At 35.6% G+C, this 17,433-nt stretch overlaps 2 protein-coding genes across 8 annotated transcripts in view; one reads left to right on the forward strand and one right to left on the reverse strand.

Moving 5' to 3' along the window:
* The window catches only part of Trpm (transient receptor potential cation channel, subfamily M), a 274,621-nt gene that overhangs the window by 165,535 nt on the left and 91,653 nt on the right, over window positions 1-17,433 (forward strand). For all 7 annotated transcript variants that reach the window (XM_076125470.1, XM_076125471.1, XM_076125474.1 and 4 more), the window contains 3 exons: window positions 12,814-12,970; window positions 14,338-14,551; window positions 17,172-17,331. In XM_076125470.1, the coding sequence (XP_075981585.1) occupies window positions 12,814-12,970; window positions 14,338-14,551; window positions 17,172-17,331 (531 nt within the window). The remainder of the gene's footprint in view (window positions 1-12,813; window positions 12,971-14,337; window positions 14,552-17,171; window positions 17,332-17,433) is intronic.
* LOC142980156 (uncharacterized) lies at window positions 3,095-12,186 on the reverse strand. The gene is made up of 7 exons (XM_076125488.1): window positions 11,656-12,186; window positions 11,424-11,548; window positions 10,912-11,027; window positions 10,103-10,192; window positions 6,724-6,802; window positions 3,560-3,696; window positions 3,095-3,231 (listed from the first exon to the last, which is right to left on the reverse strand). The coding sequence occupies exons 1-7, from the start codon at window positions 12,108-12,110 to the stop codon at window positions 3,148-3,150; spliced, it is 1,086 nt and encodes a 361-aa protein (XP_075981603.1). The 5' UTR covers window positions 12,111-12,186; the 3' UTR covers window positions 3,095-3,147.

Below are 17,433 nucleotides of genomic sequence, written 5' to 3' on the forward strand. Positions count from 1 at the left end.
TTACGAACTCACCACGATAGTTTTAAAAATCCACCTCTTTCGTTAGTATTTTTGATACAAGCATACAAACAAACAAACAAACACGCTTCACACATTTCGAAAAATACTGCTGCACTTATTATGTATGTAAATTTTTCTTTACATCTCGAGTGAAACGTTTGCACACAGAGTAAATTTCATATGAATGTCGCGTAATCATGAATATTTCGTTAAAATACAAGCCTTTCAAGCTAAGGTATTTTAAGCTGTAGCGAAGAAAATTAAGACGTAAGAACAAGTATGTGTGAAAGGAATTCTTTAGTGTTCTCAAGATAGGTAGTGTTCTTCGTGAATAAATATAAGCAAAGTTATTTTTAGTAGCTTTGAAAATAGGGCATTATTATTTAGATTTGTAAATTGCTTTTGTGGTGGAGTGTATGTAGTTGCTCATCATGAGGTCTCGACTCTTGTGTTCTATTCCCAGGTTGGTCAAATCTACACTGATTTTATTATTTCTTTTAGAATATTGTCAATAGTAATAGTAGTAGCACGGAGTAACGTGCTTGGTCATAGCAATAGGCTCGCTTTTTTCCATGGAAATAATATTGTAGACGAATGAATGTGGGTGTATTTCATACATTTCAGATTACACCTTCGGGTATAACATGCTTGATGTCATGCATATTTCATATGTATAAATATTATTCTATTATTGTTTATTATTATTCGAAAAGACAACTCCCGCACTAAGAACTGCTCTTGTATCGCGGAGACTTACAAACATACAAACAACGGACGAAGAGTATAACCAGACCCGAAAAAACAAATTTGTGGATCACACAAATAATTGTTCCGTGTGGGAATCGAACCCTCGACCTCCCGACGCAATGGTAGCGACGTGGTGACCTTAACCACGGAAGCAGCAGAGACAGTGTATATTGCGATAGATTAAGATTTTTCGAGACGGTTACAAAACAATTTGCATACCAAGATGAAGCATTTAACTGTATACAGTAACTATAGTTTAAAGCCTTACAGTGTAATTTCAGTTGAATGCTCTACGTTGAATGCGTAGGCGTAGTGTTACCTGTAGGCTATTTGGTTACACGTCACTGCCTCAACTCTGAACACGTGGAAGCTCGTTTACGGAACAGTTGTATTACGTTTCTAGTGCTAGTGGAATAGGATTAATATTGTAGGATGTTAGGCAGGAGGTATATACGGAACCAAGCTTTAAATTCTCGTAACCGAAGGTGTACTTTTTTACCCCAATATGGCTTTTTTTTTGGAAAAATGTCGTTCACATTTGTCTGTTTCACTTCGGTTGAGAGTCATGATTGTTAGTTACAAAACATTTTAAAATGGCCCTTAGGTAAGTTGTCCCTAGTCTTGGTGGCAAATACCTTAATAATTGCTAGATAAAACAAAATCATCCTGTTGTCTGTCTGTATATGAAAAACTGAGAAAGTATTGAACGGTTTCCAAACAGTTTTCATTAATAGGCAGAGATTGATTTAGAGTATATAAAGTATACGCTTATACCACTTTCTGTAGGAATTACTCTTTTAGGATGTGTGTGTATAAGTTAGGTGAAATATGATGATGATTGTTGAAGATGCGAAGGGACTCTTAGTCCGTAAAACTAATTTTGAATCCGCCACTGAAGGAAAAAATCCAACAAGCATTTCTGCCTATATCACTCAAATCACCAAAATATAACGAATAAGGGTGCGAAAAGGGATAAAACTTTACCAGTTTCAATGTCAGCAATTTCTATCGAATACCCTTGTCAAAATATTCGGTTCAATCCATTGGGAGAGGACGGGAGGTGCGCGGGTGTCGACATATAATAATTCTTTCGAAAGTAATAAATTATGTACGAAACGTGATTAAATTTGAATTTATCAAATTAGTGTTAGGCTGTAATAAATGTCTAGTAATTAGGCCTGAATAAAAGAGCTCAGTGGGTAATTATTATAGACTAAGTAATATTAATGGTAAAGCTGATCTGAGGTAAAGTAACGACTTTTTGTATGGTGAAATATGAGCCTTTATTGCACATAAAAGTAATATTATTATATATAATATTATACAGGATGTGAGGTCTTCAAGCTGAAAAAAACGTCTTATCCTAGAAGTTGCTTGAAAAAAAAAAATTTACTTCTCAATTCATATCATATCTCAGTTTGTCACTTCATTTCTGTTTATGAAATGGACATAATATATTTTCATGAATACTTTTTTATTCCTTTTTGCATGATTTGACGTGTAGTTTAAAATTCCTTAATTAGAAAACCATATTTTAATTAGCCTATTTAGCCGGTTTCGTGGTGCAAACATATTTTTCAAGCCCAAAAGTCACTTTGTACGACAGATAGAAATATTTTTCTTTCCAAGTTATACGTTGAGGCAACCGCAGCCTCACAAATTAATTACGAGCAGCGGTACTAATAATTGGGTTTAATTAAAACGTTTCCCTCGCGACCACTAATTAGACTCCGTAGGCTTGAAATTTTATGACGGCTGTTACTTTTCTTACGGCACTGAAATGGTTACTGTTTTGTTAGTTTGCAGTCTCAGTCTTTAGGTGAAACTAGCAGCTCGATTCTCTTCCACTATCGACTACCGAAAAACGGCTAGCTATCGTAAAATTTTGTATAACAAACGGTTCAGCGCCTCTAGCAGGCGACGTAGAAACTATCTTTGCAGTACATTTCAAATGTTAAACTCTCTATACTCGATGGTCCCGATTCTAAAGACCCGCGCTACTTCTGTAAGAAATTTAGATTTAAGTTCAAACTCAGAATTTTAGACTTACTGTCGTATTATATACGTCGTGTAAGCTTTTATCAGTCACACAGTGTTGCGTCACTTTCAATCAATTGCAGAAATATATATGAGTGACAAAGACAAAATACTGTATAACTAATCAGAGCTTACACGATTATTAGTAAGACAGTTTAAGGAGAATTAAAGAGGGGTTGACTGACTAAAGGATGGAACTTCCGAGAAATCAGGTGTTCGAATCCCATTCAAGGTGTTATGATATAAACCCACTCCTAAGTGAATATTTTCTTTGCTAGCATTGTTATGTTGATAATTTTCAAAGAATAAACTCCGTTCTTCTCAATGATAGAAATCTATCGAATCAATTTAATATAATGTTATTTAGATTAGGTCGTTAGGAGCATATTCACGAGTACTATCGTTTTCTGTGTTCGTTAGATTGTCTTTGCGCTCCGGTTTAGGCATCTGAAAAATAAATAGTTACTGGCAAGTATCCATATTGATACTCTAAGTTCTGGTTATTATACCGAACATCGTTTTAACTCTACTTGAAAATAAAAGTGACGTTTCAACTAATCCTCTAAGCCGCTGATAAAACCAGTATATACACTGGCCCTCTTATTCATCAAAATATATGAAGTTATGAAAGGCTTATAAACTGTTTTGTTTCTTTCACTCCTAAGCGAAATGATAAAGAGAAAACATATTATAGTAGCTTTTTAACTAAAATAGGTATAGTATAGGGTATATAGTATAGGGTAGGTATTTTATGTAGTAGAAACAGGTTGTTTACCTCAGGTTTCCTAGGTATTGGTTTGAGAGTATCACCATAAGCTCTCCAGAACACATCGACGTGGTCAGCAGTCAAGGCTCGCTCCTCGAGCTCACAGCTCAAACACCAGTTCTCTGCTTGAACCTGGATTATAAGACCTGCAAGAATAATATAGAAAAGTGAAACAAATCTCAATAATAGCCCAAGTTTATAATTTAGTATATTATTTTAGTAATATGCCCGACTTACGGCATTAGGCTCGCCCCCTTTTACAAGAGACTAACATTGTAAATCGCGAAACGGCTATAATTTTCGTGCACTTTTGCCTACCTCTTATATTATGTCGTGATTATAAAATTTAGTCCTGTATTAACTAAAGAACTGATGATGTATGCTTATTTTAATAGTAAATTGTATTATGTACAAATAATTGAACTCATTTAATTTTGTTTACGAAACAGCTGTTTGGTTATATCTCACTACAAAAATGCTGCAAAGCCCTAAACTTTTTTTAGCTTTTTATAATCCGTAAAGCTGAAAATAGATAGGGTCTTATCCTTTCAGTATTGAAATATTTATCTCATCTGAGTTCGCATTTTCATGGTTAATTTCTTCAGAAAATGAAATACAGAATTCGTTATATTTATCTCAATACTTCAACGGATGTTTTCCAATAATTTTATTTGGATTAAATTACGTTGAAATGTTTACATGATATGATAAGTAAATATCGAATGTTCCGGTAAAAATAACTCGCTTTTCCAATTGTATGTGTATTTCTACCTTATATTCCGAAATTGGATATGTCACCCTATATCAAAATGTACCTGACAAGTATCATTCTGTCTGTATCAAAGGGTTATGTAAAACCTTACGATTTGCTTTCTTCTCATAGATATTTCATTCATCTATGTTAAAGATTTTATAAGATTACTAATACTATAGTTCCGAAACTAGCAACCAGATAAAATATATTACGTCAACTGATTGCGAATATAAATAAGTAAAAATAATTTATCCCACTGTTGAATTAGATGTTGTTTCCCTTAGAATAAAGTAGAGTTTAAGTTTTCCTTATTATAATTATGATTGATTTAAAATTTACTCCGGCAAATAAACAGAAATGATATAAAAATCTTTATACGCAAACCATGCAAACGCAAACATTGCAACAACCAGTTTAAGAAATCCAACAATATATTTAAAACCACAAGACGCTCAGACAACATGCACCCTCTAATTCAAGTTTAGACTACCAAACCCTTCAAATATTAACAACACAGTATACCGCAGCAAATCACTTGCAGAACAACACAGGTACTTTTGCCAATTTCACTGACTGCCGAAAAAGTAGCAACAGGTAACTGTAATTTAGATTTACTCCCTCCTCCGAAACAGCCCTCTTTTCTCTCCCTCCCTTTCTTTCCCCTAGTTTATTTAAGAGCCACTTAATCTCAAAGTTACGTTAATCTTTTAAGATCACAAGATGAAAATTCGTTTTAGACGTATTATTTTTAAATTAGAAGTGTATTTTAGATAAATCGGTTTATTAGTCTTTTAAGGGAGCGTTTGAACGTAAAATTATAAATCTGATTCGATTGATATCGCTATATAGCAGCAATTTTTAGCTTTATACCAAAATATCTATTGCATAATACAATTATTATATTTCAAACCGGGCAGTGGCGAAGGGTCATTTTTTATAAAAGGTAAGCCGGAGCTATAAGTCATTGTGTAGGTATAGTACCTACCTACATATTATGTAGGTACATCGTAAGAATGCCGACGTAAAAGTAGCGTATTACTGCATAATAACAATATGAGAGTATTATCTACATTCGACTACAGTCTCTTATTTCTCTCTCTACAGACTAATAATACATAGGTACTTACCATGCTACCTAATCATGCTTGTTTTGTAGTAAGTTACTCTGTCTTCAGTAGTAACACGTACATAGGTAACATAACAGCACATATTTAAGATAACGTATATCGAACGATTGATGATTGTCTCGCACTGGTTGTTTAATAACATATTATACAAGCAATTTAGAATGTATTCATCAACAATAAAATATCAAACACATTATGGATAAACGCAGAACACTTTTATAGAAATGAGTTTAACCTATAAATCTTGACAAAATGAAAATTTACTCTAATAGAAACATGCAAAACAATTACTGTTTAATATACTGATACATTCACAATTATGCACAAACACATTTATAAAAGAATAATGTTGTGATAAATACAAATATTCTAATTTGTTATAGAGCGCGCGAAAGATGTAAACAAACATGACCTAATGTCAAACTGGAGAAAATATAATACTTATGCAGGATTCTTAGCTTTTATTTCGCCATCTCGCTCTTGCACGCGGCTCGCGCCGCGACAGAAACATGCGTAAGATCATGTGTCCGCGCCGCGGCGCGAGCGCTGTAGCGCGAGGCAACCCGCTCTTCCTCCGGCTTGCTCGCCACTATGCAGCGCGGTGCGAAGCGCAATCCAAAAGGTCGTAAGCGACATCGCCGCCATAGTTTTTATTGTACGCGATTCCCGATCAGCGCCTCCGGCTTATTTCATTATTATTACTTCACGTTGCGTTTTTAGCGGAGCGTAATTTTTGAAGGGCAGGCGTTTTCGTAGTTTCGATTAGATTAATGATTTTAGTTGAAGATTTCGGTTTAAATATTGGTGATTATTTATTAATTGTGTATTATTTGGCAATAGTAAACAATTAATTTAACACTAATATTAAGTCTGTCCAGAAAGGGAAGCCGGTAGGAATCGAGTTGTATGGAGCCTTCGCCACTGAAACCGGGTCTTTAGTTACTATGAAGAATGTGGTCAAGAGGTACTAAGAGGCTCAGCTTATATACCACTAAGTTACTACTTTAACATGACGTCATGTCCGCTTCAAATATTGCCCAACTCCCTGATCGTATACTTCATTACACCTAGTTATTCTGTGGTTTACGAAAATTCTCATTGCCAAAAGTTCATTCTTATCTCTAAAATCATATTCACCACAATAAAACATTCAATTTAACTTAAAAAATAACTACCGAATACTAAGGACCTTTACAATACTCTTAACTCAAACTTAAACAGGATCAAACCGATCAATACCACAAACAGACGTAACATCATAATCGTAGTGCATAATTAAACAGCTGTCTTACCTACGATGACGGCTACTCGCAGTTTCTCCCTCAGTTCCTCCATCAGCTCTGATGACACTGGGTTTACTGGGTACCTTCGCTGGATTGAAACAAATTATTTCTTTGGTAAAAATATTCATATGAAGTAGATAATATATGTATGTAACAATGCTTACTATTTAACTGTAATTTGCTGTTAGTATAACAAAATGAAAATTAGTGCAAAAGAAATTTGTGGAAATCGTAGCAAGTAGCGTTCTTTGGTCGACCCCCACACTCTACCTAGCCCCATAATATGTTAGTGTTTTAGGTATCTAATAAGTTTAAAGATATATGAGGCGTAATGAAAGGGATAAATATTTATTTATAATTTATGGTAAGTTGTTGATAAGTATTTCATCAAATAAGAAATTAATACAAAGGATTTTAATTAAGCTGATAAGTTTTATTTCGAAATTAAAGTAAAATAAAAATGTAGTGACTTATAATTTAAAACAACTGCAAATCTTGACTACATACTACTACGTAGTCACAGGTACTAGACACAAGTAAATACTTAATTACTTTCGAATAATCGCTCAAGAAGATAAACTCAATGCATAAATAAAATCCTCAATAACGAAAATCGGTTTCTCCAAACTCGAGCGTTTATTCAACAAGCTATCTGAAGGTAATCTTCAAATATAAGCTCCGTTTAACGATTCCTAGCTGGAATACTTTAAAATCATTCCAAACTTTTCCATTTGCTTTAGAACGTTCTGGAAATTTCGAGGAACCTTTGTGCTTTTGTATACCATATACCTGTGCCAAGACGAGAAGCCAAGTCGACTTGGCAATATGACCAAGTTAAAATTGAATACCGCTTAGACAAACTGTCTCTTCCTTTCTAAAGATATTCTAATTAAAAAGATTTCGGTTGGGATTTTCCTTTAGCTCTCTTTTATGAAACGGATTTGAAATAAAAGGAAACTTTTCATTTTGGTCTTGGATACGTACGTTTATAAAAACGACTTAGATTTCAAAATGTGATTGCTAAAAAAATTGATATTAGGAATAAATCTGTGCATATTATAGTAACAATAATGATACCTTTAATTAAGATTCCGAAATATTTTAAAAACTCATTCGTCGGAAGAACTTAAGTATTTTAAAAACATAATAATTCTAAAATACACCTTCTTTAAGAAATTTAGTTTCACATCTTCACAATTAACATACCAGTTCAAACGGAAATCTACCATACTGTAAACGTCATAAAGTTCAATTTAGTTTCCCAAACCATTCAAAATCCGTCAATCTGTGACCCTTATTAATCTCAATGTGCGGAATTCACTTCAATTAGTTCAGAATAGCTGAACTTCAGGCGCACACCGGCCGGATATTAATTAGTAGCGAATATTAAATGTCTTTGATGAAGTATCGTTTATTTTCAAGAAGCTCTGCTTAGTTTGGAATCAAATAACCGTGTGTGAGTAGCCCAATAATATTTGTATTTATATCAAAGATGAAGCCACCGAATTATTTGGTTGGGTAAAAAGTCTTTGGCTTCAAAAATCACAAAATAAATGAGTACACAACGGTTCATTAGGTTTCTTTCAGTGAGCTCGTGAGGTACCCAAATATCGAGCTTTTTTGTGTAGAGAAAAGATTTTATTACAAGTTCATACATACTATAATGCAAAAAAGCATACAGCCTGTCCCCACTCGCGTGTAATTTAAAGAATAGGGCAAAATAAAACACCGCTCTCTTCACCTTCAAGTTAAATTTCTTGAAAATCGGTTTCTTGAAAAGCAGTTTAGCGATATAAGTATACCGTACCAAATGAAAAACATTTATAATATTAGTATGGATTGATCCCATGTTATGTCAGTGGCGCCGTAGATTAACAATTTGAAGCCCTCAATCCTCTTATCTATATGTAGCGAATAGGAACAATATCTGTGATTGTAGATTGTTTACTGACTAATTAAGAAAGGGTATTACGCGGTTAAATTAATCTTTGATACTTGTTTGTTTTGATGTTTGTCTGATGTAGGTTGGAAGCTGATTGATGTAAGACTTAAATTCTAACTATGGTTTTATCTCAAATAGTTATGTGTACTTTTAGGAAACAATATGACTATGACTAAGTTTTTGAATAATAACATTATTTATCTATTAATTAGGAGTAAAATGAATTTAAACCAGAAGTTTAAACGAAAGTCAGAAGGAAAATATACACCCGGAAATGTATAAAAATATCAGACAAAATATGATTCAACTGCTAGTAATGTTATTAAGTATTACTTTTGATAGAAAGAAGACTACCTTGGCTGTTAGTAATACTATGAAGAAGTCGTGACTGTAATAAATAGCAGAAATCAGTGGATAAGCCTGAAATAAAAGCGTAAATCAAAGTATCGACAAGTGGAAAACTACGGTTGTTTCCCTCATCGCCTGATACCATCCAATCAAAGCGAGTACTTTAAACAGTACGTATCAGATCTTGCACGAAAAGAGACGCTTTCAGACCTAATTGATACTCTAGAAAACATACAATGCATTTTGTACTTTACTCTCTGGTATATACAGTTGATTTTTGCTTGCAGAAGTTCGTCCAAGTCTTAGTGTTTCGTTTCATTTGTTAGTTTTGCTAGTGTCTCAGTCAATTAGCGAGCTATTGAAAGTGCAGTCTAAAAGAGTTTACGCTTAATCTAGAAAGCTTTTAATTTGGACCGTCGAGTTTTCTTCTTTGATCTCACAAGTACTACCAATTAACAGTCTTTTTACCTCTTTTATTTAAAAATGCTGGTGCATTCTGCGTGAAACTCTCCAGTTGTCGTGTTTGCAAAGTGAGTGGGGTCCTTAATTAGAGTAAATTATGATGAGTTTTAACAGTCGGGAATAAGTGGAGCTTTGCCGACTGTTTTAACATGATAACGCTTTTTACAGTTTGGATTTTAAACGTGATTAAAATGCTGAAAAATTTAAGCCCGCTATTTGTTTAAGTATGAGTTTCAAGGGTTTGAAAATGGGGTGTTATTTTAAGCGCTAAGCGATGGTAATTATACTTTTCAGTGATACTTTATTTGAAGAAAGTGGAAATAGTATATTTGAAAAGAAAGAAGATTTAATTTAAGTACTTAACAACTTTTAAATATAAAAAAAGGATGAGTAACTACTTTGTGCTAAAAAAATAATTTACTGTATTCAGTTTCTTTGTAAGCGTTTAATATATTAATTAAAATTGGGTAGGTACTAGGTACTAGTATTGACAAAAACTGGCGTAGAACCGTTGGGACTAGAGGTACAAAATGTAACATTAATAGGGCAATTTCGAGAAGGCCACTTGTCTTATGTCTTTATGAAGTAAGATGAGGCATTATTAAACTTTTATATCGGTTATCTGACTCGTCTTACTTGTATGTAGTTCATGAGATCTTCAGTCGTGACGTTCTGCCTCCACCCGGAGAGTCTTCTTATGCTTTGGCAGATCATCTGTGGTGAAACCTGCATGTGGAATATTAAAAATAATTATTATTTTCACACTTTCTCAGCTCTTTGGTAGGTGCCAAGCCCAGGACACAGGACACGTGAAACGTAAAAAATTCTGAACATGCAGTAGCATAATATTGCCAAATAAATATCTAAGTAAGATGTTGTGGTATTGATTCTCATGAAAAAAGAATCCTGTTGCGTATCATTGTTATTATGTTTGAGTGTGGATACTTACCCCTGTTTGTGTTCTTCGCAACTCGAAAATAATCATAGTAGAGACATTAAATTAGTTTGTGCAAAGTTGGTTCCCTTTTCATAATCAAAAATCTATACATATTTAAAAACCCTTCTAAATGGAAAACTACCAAAAACGGAACGATAATCTTTAAAACCCGTGAAACAAAATTAGGCATGTAGATTTCCTCATGTTTTCCTACGTGGAATATTTTCTGATACATTAAAATTACAAGATTATTCACGTCATTGTGTAACTCGATATAACTGCACTTACATAATCAACTCGTTCAGTAATCCGTGTTTTTTGTATACCTACCGAGTTATATACGATTAATATTACGTTCAAATGTGCACAAATTGGGATAAAATACAATACATGTTTTTGAAAGGAAAGAAAACAGTTGTGCGGGCTGTATTTCCTACAAGGTAAAGCTACTCTCGACAAGTTCAGCCTATGGATGGGTGACTGGTGTGTAAGAACTCGGTCTTCTCACCTCACAATACGTATCCTTTTCTTGAATGGTGTCTGGAGATACCTCAGTGTTTGGAGCTCGGACGTAGAGCGGTGAAAACATCACGCTTCGGGACCCTGCTTGTATTTCTTCTGATCCTGGCAAATAACCAACCTAGCAGTATTCGAAATGATGCCCTAGATATGTGCTCAATGACTTTTGTCTTTTGTATGCGGTTGATGTCCCCTTCTGACCTGATGACTAGGTTTCAAAGAACTTATCTTTTGGAAGACTATTAGACACAGATCACTGCGTGTTTGTTATTTATTAATAGACTGGTTATAGTATGTTGGCTCCCTCTTATGAAATTATACTTGTGAAAAGATTAAGAGAACTAAAATGTAAAGAACTAGATGACTAAGACATTTTGTGTCGTATCTATGAGGTTAAGGAATTTTCCCTCTTATTACCTGTTACCCCTATGCTCAAAGGCACATTACCATTAAGTGTCACCTTTGTGATGAAAAAAAAACAGCTGTCTAAAACCACCTAACCTGAGATCCTTGGCGTCAAGTATTTAAACACTCGCTTCTTCCTCGACCTGCGTTCTTTTCTAATCTTCCGCCTCTGCATTTTTCTTGATCTGCATCGTCTCCAAATCTCCCAATAATAATTAAATCTGACGACAAACCCTTCGTTCTAATTTAGAATATAAATCAAACAAAAAGTATTAAAAACAAGATTTTATTGTATATCAAATACGCATTACGTCATGACAATGTCTACCTTCTGCGACAGCAGCGGTGTCCACAGTGTAGGCAACCAGGAGTCCTGGACCCACCAGTTCTAGAAGACAATCTGCTGAATATCGTAGACACTGACACATCTCTTTCCTTCTTCTCTTCTCTCACTCTCATTTTCCTTCTAGGCATCCTCCTCATCTGGCGTCGTGTGACAGACCGCCGTCGCTTCTCCACTCGACCACTTCGTCTACCTTTCTTTTTATTCCTCGCAGTTTTCGTTTCTCGTTCCCTCTTCACATTTGGCGGCTTCGGAACATCCACTCGGTTGTCTGCCATTTCTATTCTGCTCCTCGCCGAGTAAGTGGCAGATAAAGTCTCACTGTTAGTCCCTGCGTCATCCTGCACTCTATCGTCGTACAACTCGTGTGCGCTCGCCCTCTGACTTTCTTTTTTACTTGTGGAAGCCTGATTCTCCTCCTTCGGGTTTTCATCTTCCATTGCAAGTATTTTCCGTATGTAACTAATAATTTTGTGCTTTATTCCATAAAAATCACATGTAAAAAAATATAGTAAGTGTCTATCAAAAATTCAACACGAAAATGATCTCATTTGTTTTCTGTTGTCTTTTTATCGGTTGCCAGTTTTGGAGTTTTGTTGATAGAATTAGAAAGAGTTTTGTATTCGCCTACATATATCCTTCTTTTACTTTATTTATTCAACCTTTTATAGCGACTATAGATACGTTGAAAGCAAGACACCTAAACAATTTTTCATGTATTTTTAAAAGTGCCTGTAGTGGTTGTATATTGTATACTCTTTGAAAGTGCCGCTTGATTGGTGGTACGGGTTCTCGTAATTGTTTGGGCATGACGTCACGGTATAGAAGCCAGTGTACATCGCCCGTTATTTGATAGCGAGGCTTGCTCCAACGAGCTATTGCATAGGCTAAAAGTTTTTTCGGCCAACATTTTTTTAGGATATGAAATTTTTCATAATTTTTATGGTGAATTTTTATTTCCTTTAACATTTTTTTTAGTTCGTTACCCTTGTACTCCTCTCGAATACAATATTTGATTATATAATTTGTAAGAACCAGATCATAATACAAAATATTAGAAAAGTTCTTCATTTCAGTATTTTATCATTCACCCCGATATTGCTTATACGGAGATTTGACCTGTACTTTGTCCAATGTCCTCAGGTGCTGGTGCGGGCTCAGCAAGACAGCTCATGGGTCCAACACGCAGACCGCCAACCCTGGCGAGGCGTGGGTCCCGGCGAGGCACACGCAAGCGGCTCCCACTGACGCGTACGGCACTGTTGAGTTCCAGGGTGGACCTCATCCGACTAAAGCTCAGGTAGGTCACAGATTCTACGTTCTTTCTTGTAACTGTACTGAATTTTACCATTCTAAGACTTGCTGTTCCCACCACTTCAGAATGCGTTAGATTACGAAGGCTATGTTATTAACGACTAGCAGTTTAAAATTTAAAACTTAAGGGTTACTTTAAAATTTTAGAAAATGGGCATTTTTTATAAATCGCAGTACCAAGAACCAGAAAACTGAACTCCTCGGTAGTTTTTTATATACTTATATCTATAGTCAAATTAATCGACTGCCTCCGTGGCGCAGTGGTTTAGGTCACCACGCCGATACCACTGCATCGGGAGGTCGTGGGTTCGATTCCCACACGGAGCAATTATTTGTGCGATCCACAAATAATTGTTTCGGGTCTGGTTGTGCTTTGTGTCCGTTGTTTGTATGTTTGTAAAAGTCCCCGCGACACAAGAGCAATTCTTAGTGCGGGAGTTGTCTTTTTAAAGAAATAAGAAAAATAAGAAAAATCCCAAATTTTCCTTAAGTAGCCCCGCCCCATTCTACGGTACTTTTATTAACTATCATCTCCTTGCGCCTGCCGGAGAAATATTGTAATTGTGCTCTGATATATTTTAGAGGTTTAATAAATAAGTACAACCTTATAACCTGCTAAGCTACAACCTACAGAAGATGCAATATAATACCAACACCAACTCTTCCTAAAAATTTACACTCAAGATGAATTCTAAGTGCGAGAGATATCAATTTAAATCCACAAAAACTTTTTAACACAGAAATAGGTATCGTTTCAGTGAAATAAATAGTTTGTGTAACACATAAACCGCGTAAGAACTCGTAGTCAACGTTTTTTAATGCGACGCTTTATATCGCAGTTCTTTTGTATAAAAAATCGTTTGTTTGACTCCAGCTTTTTCAACGCGACACGCTTTACAAAAACCTCCCTGACTAAGGCACTTAGCGTTCTAGTTTTTAGGCTTTAGCATTATGTCAAAATGTTACTGTGTTTTTTGGTTCAGTGTTTTCTATGGGACTTACTTACCTTTGTCAACTTTAAAGTTCATACAGTAACATAGATGTTTAAATGTTTGATATTTTTAAGAACGTGGTGTGTACGACTTACCGGGACTTACCGGTATAACAAACAATTCTAGTAAATTTACCAATATAGACGTTTGGACGTAAGAAAAACATCGTGATGCAACATTGCATGCCTGAGAGTTCTTCAGAACATTCCTTAAAGGCATGCAAAGTCCCCAACCCGTACTTGCCAAGCGTGGTGGACTTAAGGCCTTACCTCTCCTTTATTGCCGCAGGCGACCCTTGCCCAGCAGTGGGACATTAATGGGTTACATTAATTTTTATATTAATTAACATAATTTTTCGCAGTACGTCCGCCTCTCCCACGACACACGCCCCGAGCTGATCGTCCAGCTGCTGACCCGGGAGTGGCAACTGGACCGGCCGAAGCTGCTCATCACCATCCAGGGCGGCAAGGCCAACTTCGACCTTCAACCTAAACTTAAGAAGGTCCTCAGGAAGGGACTGCTCAAGGCTGCGAAGACAACTGGCGCTTGGATATTCACTGGAGGCACTAATACGGGTAAGTGATAGATCGATATAAACCGATATAAATAGATCTTTGGTTGAGTCTCTCTTGATAGAAACAACATCTAAATTAGTGAGACAGTTGAATTTTAAAAGAAGTAAAGCACAATATTACCGCTTCTTTTAAACAGTCTACATTAAGTTTAAAGGTAAGGTACACGGTAGTTTATCGAGAACACACAGTCCTGCTGTCAGCTCGATGAACTATTACTTAGGTAGGTGCTCAATTGCAACTTTTAAAGCTTATTACCCTAAATTTTAATAAAAGACCTCCAAAATCAGACTCAGTACCTAGAATTGAGTAAATTATTTCTAATACACTCATAACGTAGAGAAGACACTAGTGGGTTCCAATCAATCGGGCATCATAACTCTTCAAAAACTTCATAAAATATTTTCCTATAAATAAAACTCAAAATTGTTATCATTGCCTACATTTATGTTTAAATGGTTCTAAAGTCAAAGACTAGCTTGTAACAGTGTTCCTATACAAAAAGCCTGAAAAAGCGAAAAATCCGTAGTGAATTTAAAATGCGGGTCATGTACAGCCGTTGGAGGCTACGTGTACAATCACTACTGACCTACGCGGTTCTGTTTAAATGGACGAGATTGTTCGCGTTCAACACGTTACAGGGTTAGAATGTTGCACGCTTTTTGCATCGATCGTATTGGCTGGTTTTATTTACGTTTGTACTTTAGTTTTATACAATTTAGTAAATTACTTACTAGCTAATCTCGTGGTTCAATTCGCCTACAAAAGGTCATCCCCTAATTACCCCTTGAGAAACTTTTTTCCTAGCCATGATGGGTCCTAGGAATTCCCCCAATTATCCCTTATAGGTACTTTTTTCCTAGCCATGATTGGTCCTAGATATTTAATAATAACCATTATAGTTTATAGTTTTCTTTCCGCAATGCGAGAGCGGTTAGGCCGAAAGTTCACCATGTTGACCAAGTACCTACGAATTGAGGACTCTGCATACCTCAAGAACTGTTTTAAAAAACTTTTAGCTATTCAAATTAACATCACTATGTTTTCCTTTACCGCAAGAACAAGTGATAAATTGCTTACTTTTCACAAAATCATTCTCTAAAATGAACACAAATTAAATAGAAAGTATATACAAAGGTACGTGAACAAAGCTTCTTAGGTCAGCTAGTTAAATTATAAATGGCAGGAACTGTATCCTAGTTAACACAAGGTCGTGTAATGAAATTCTGTTTCTAAAAGCGTTATAACGACATTACCTGCATCCGGCTTACGTCTAGCACTCAGGCACCTGCTGTGTGTACTGTGACGGAAATGCAGTGTACACTGTACCATGAATATGTATAGTATCCTCACGTAAATAGAGGGGAAGCTTGTACACTTATGTGCAACAACACTGGGTATATTACAAGTAATTATGCTATTACTTCTTCTTCTATGTCTTGCCCTTAGCCTACGTTAAGTGGGGTCGGCAGAGTATGTTATTTTTTTCTCAAAAACATGCTGTCTAAGGATTTGGCTGATGACTTTACAACCAGCCTGACTAGGAAATAATTATGCTATTACATGTACAACGGGTATATAATTTATTTTGTACGTAGTCTACTTTTTTGGCAGGTTTGTTTTTGGCCATAATTCAAAATTATAAAGACAAATTGGAGAATGATAAAAACAAAAACATTTTCTAGCAAACACTTAAAAATAACACCCTTTTTTATACGTAGGTACACAGCTTTATTAGCCAAATATTCATAATAGCTGTTTTAATTTTTAATGGAAAGCTTCTACATACGATTCTGCAACGATAAAAAAGTGTCATTATTATGATAAATTACGAGCCCAATTTTTCAATATCACGTATTTCGTAAAGCGATGTTTATTTCAATTCGAACCGCAAGGGATACAAAATATACGAGTTCTCAATATACTTCTAAGCTTTCAAAGTACTCAGATTTATTGGATAGACTCTGAGACAATCTAGATTGATAATCTCGCCTTTGAGTTGCGGCTTTGCGTTTGTCCCGTTTTCCAATACTTAGTGCGGTTTGGGAGCGATTCAGAAATTGTTCCGCGTTCCCAATCGGATCTGAAGCCTTTCTGCTACTGCGGAATTTTGCTAGAATGATGGAATGTGGTAGAAGTCTCACAGTATTTTAAAAAATCGGATTAAAAACTGTACGATGTTCGTTACACGTCAAAATTACTTTATTCATCATACTTTTGTGGTGGTCAAACCTAGTAAAAAAGCTTTTGTAGATATTGGAAGGCCTTTAGACTACCGTATTATCAACTACTAACATGAGCAAGCAATGAACTTTCATTCATGAGTAACAGCCGTAAACAGGAAAAACCTATTTATTACGGCTCCTAATACATTTATTACATAATCCTTAGTCTAGGATCTGCTTATTTAATACACATACATATGTACATATTATCACGCCCGTTATACGCGAAGGTGTATGAAATGCACCAAATTAACAAAGTTATTCCCACGTAATAGGGGAAGACATTCAAAATCCTGTATAACAAACTTTATACCACACAAAAAATACAGTTCTGATGATTCAACACAGTCCTTTTTTGGAATTTCTTATAATAAACTTCATCATTACTTTCCCGCCAGGTGTGACCCGTCAAGTAGGCGATGCGTTACAACTGGAGCGATCGCAGCGCGCTGGACGAGTGGTCAGCATCGGCATCGCGCCCTGGGGCATCGTGGAGGGCGCTAGCGAGCTCATCGGGCGAGGCAGAGATGTGCCCTACCATGCTATTGCTTCACCGAGGTAAGAAAACCTATTTTAAACTTTTTAATAGGCGGCAGATAAGAAGATTATACTAATAATGTTGAGCTCGGTTTGCCAAATGACTTTGGCAGTGTATGTTTT

The sequence above is a fragment of the Anticarsia gemmatalis genome, chromosome 17 (assembly GCF_050436995.1).
Source record: "Anticarsia gemmatalis isolate Benzon Research Colony breed Stoneville strain chromosome 17, ilAntGemm2 primary, whole genome shotgun sequence".
Classification (NCBI taxonomy): Eukaryota; Metazoa; Arthropoda; class Insecta; order Lepidoptera; family Erebidae; genus Anticarsia; species Anticarsia gemmatalis.

What these genes read in the sequence shown, in the direction of transcription:
- LOC142980156 (XM_076125488.1), bottom strand. Translation starts at nt 12,110, where the DNA reads ATGGAAGATGAAAACCCGAAGGAGGAGAATCAGGCTTCCACAAGTAAA. An exon ending in CTTGACGCCAAGGATCTCAG is followed by an intron (nt 11,028 to 11,423) that starts GTTAGGTGGTTT and finishes GTTATTTGCCAG; the next exon opens with GATCAGAAGAAATACAAGCA. An exon ending in GCGAGTAGCCGTCATCGTAG is followed by an intron (nt 3,697 to 6,723) that starts GTAAGACAGCTG and finishes TTATTCTTGCAG; the next exon opens with GTCTTATAATCCAGGTTCAA.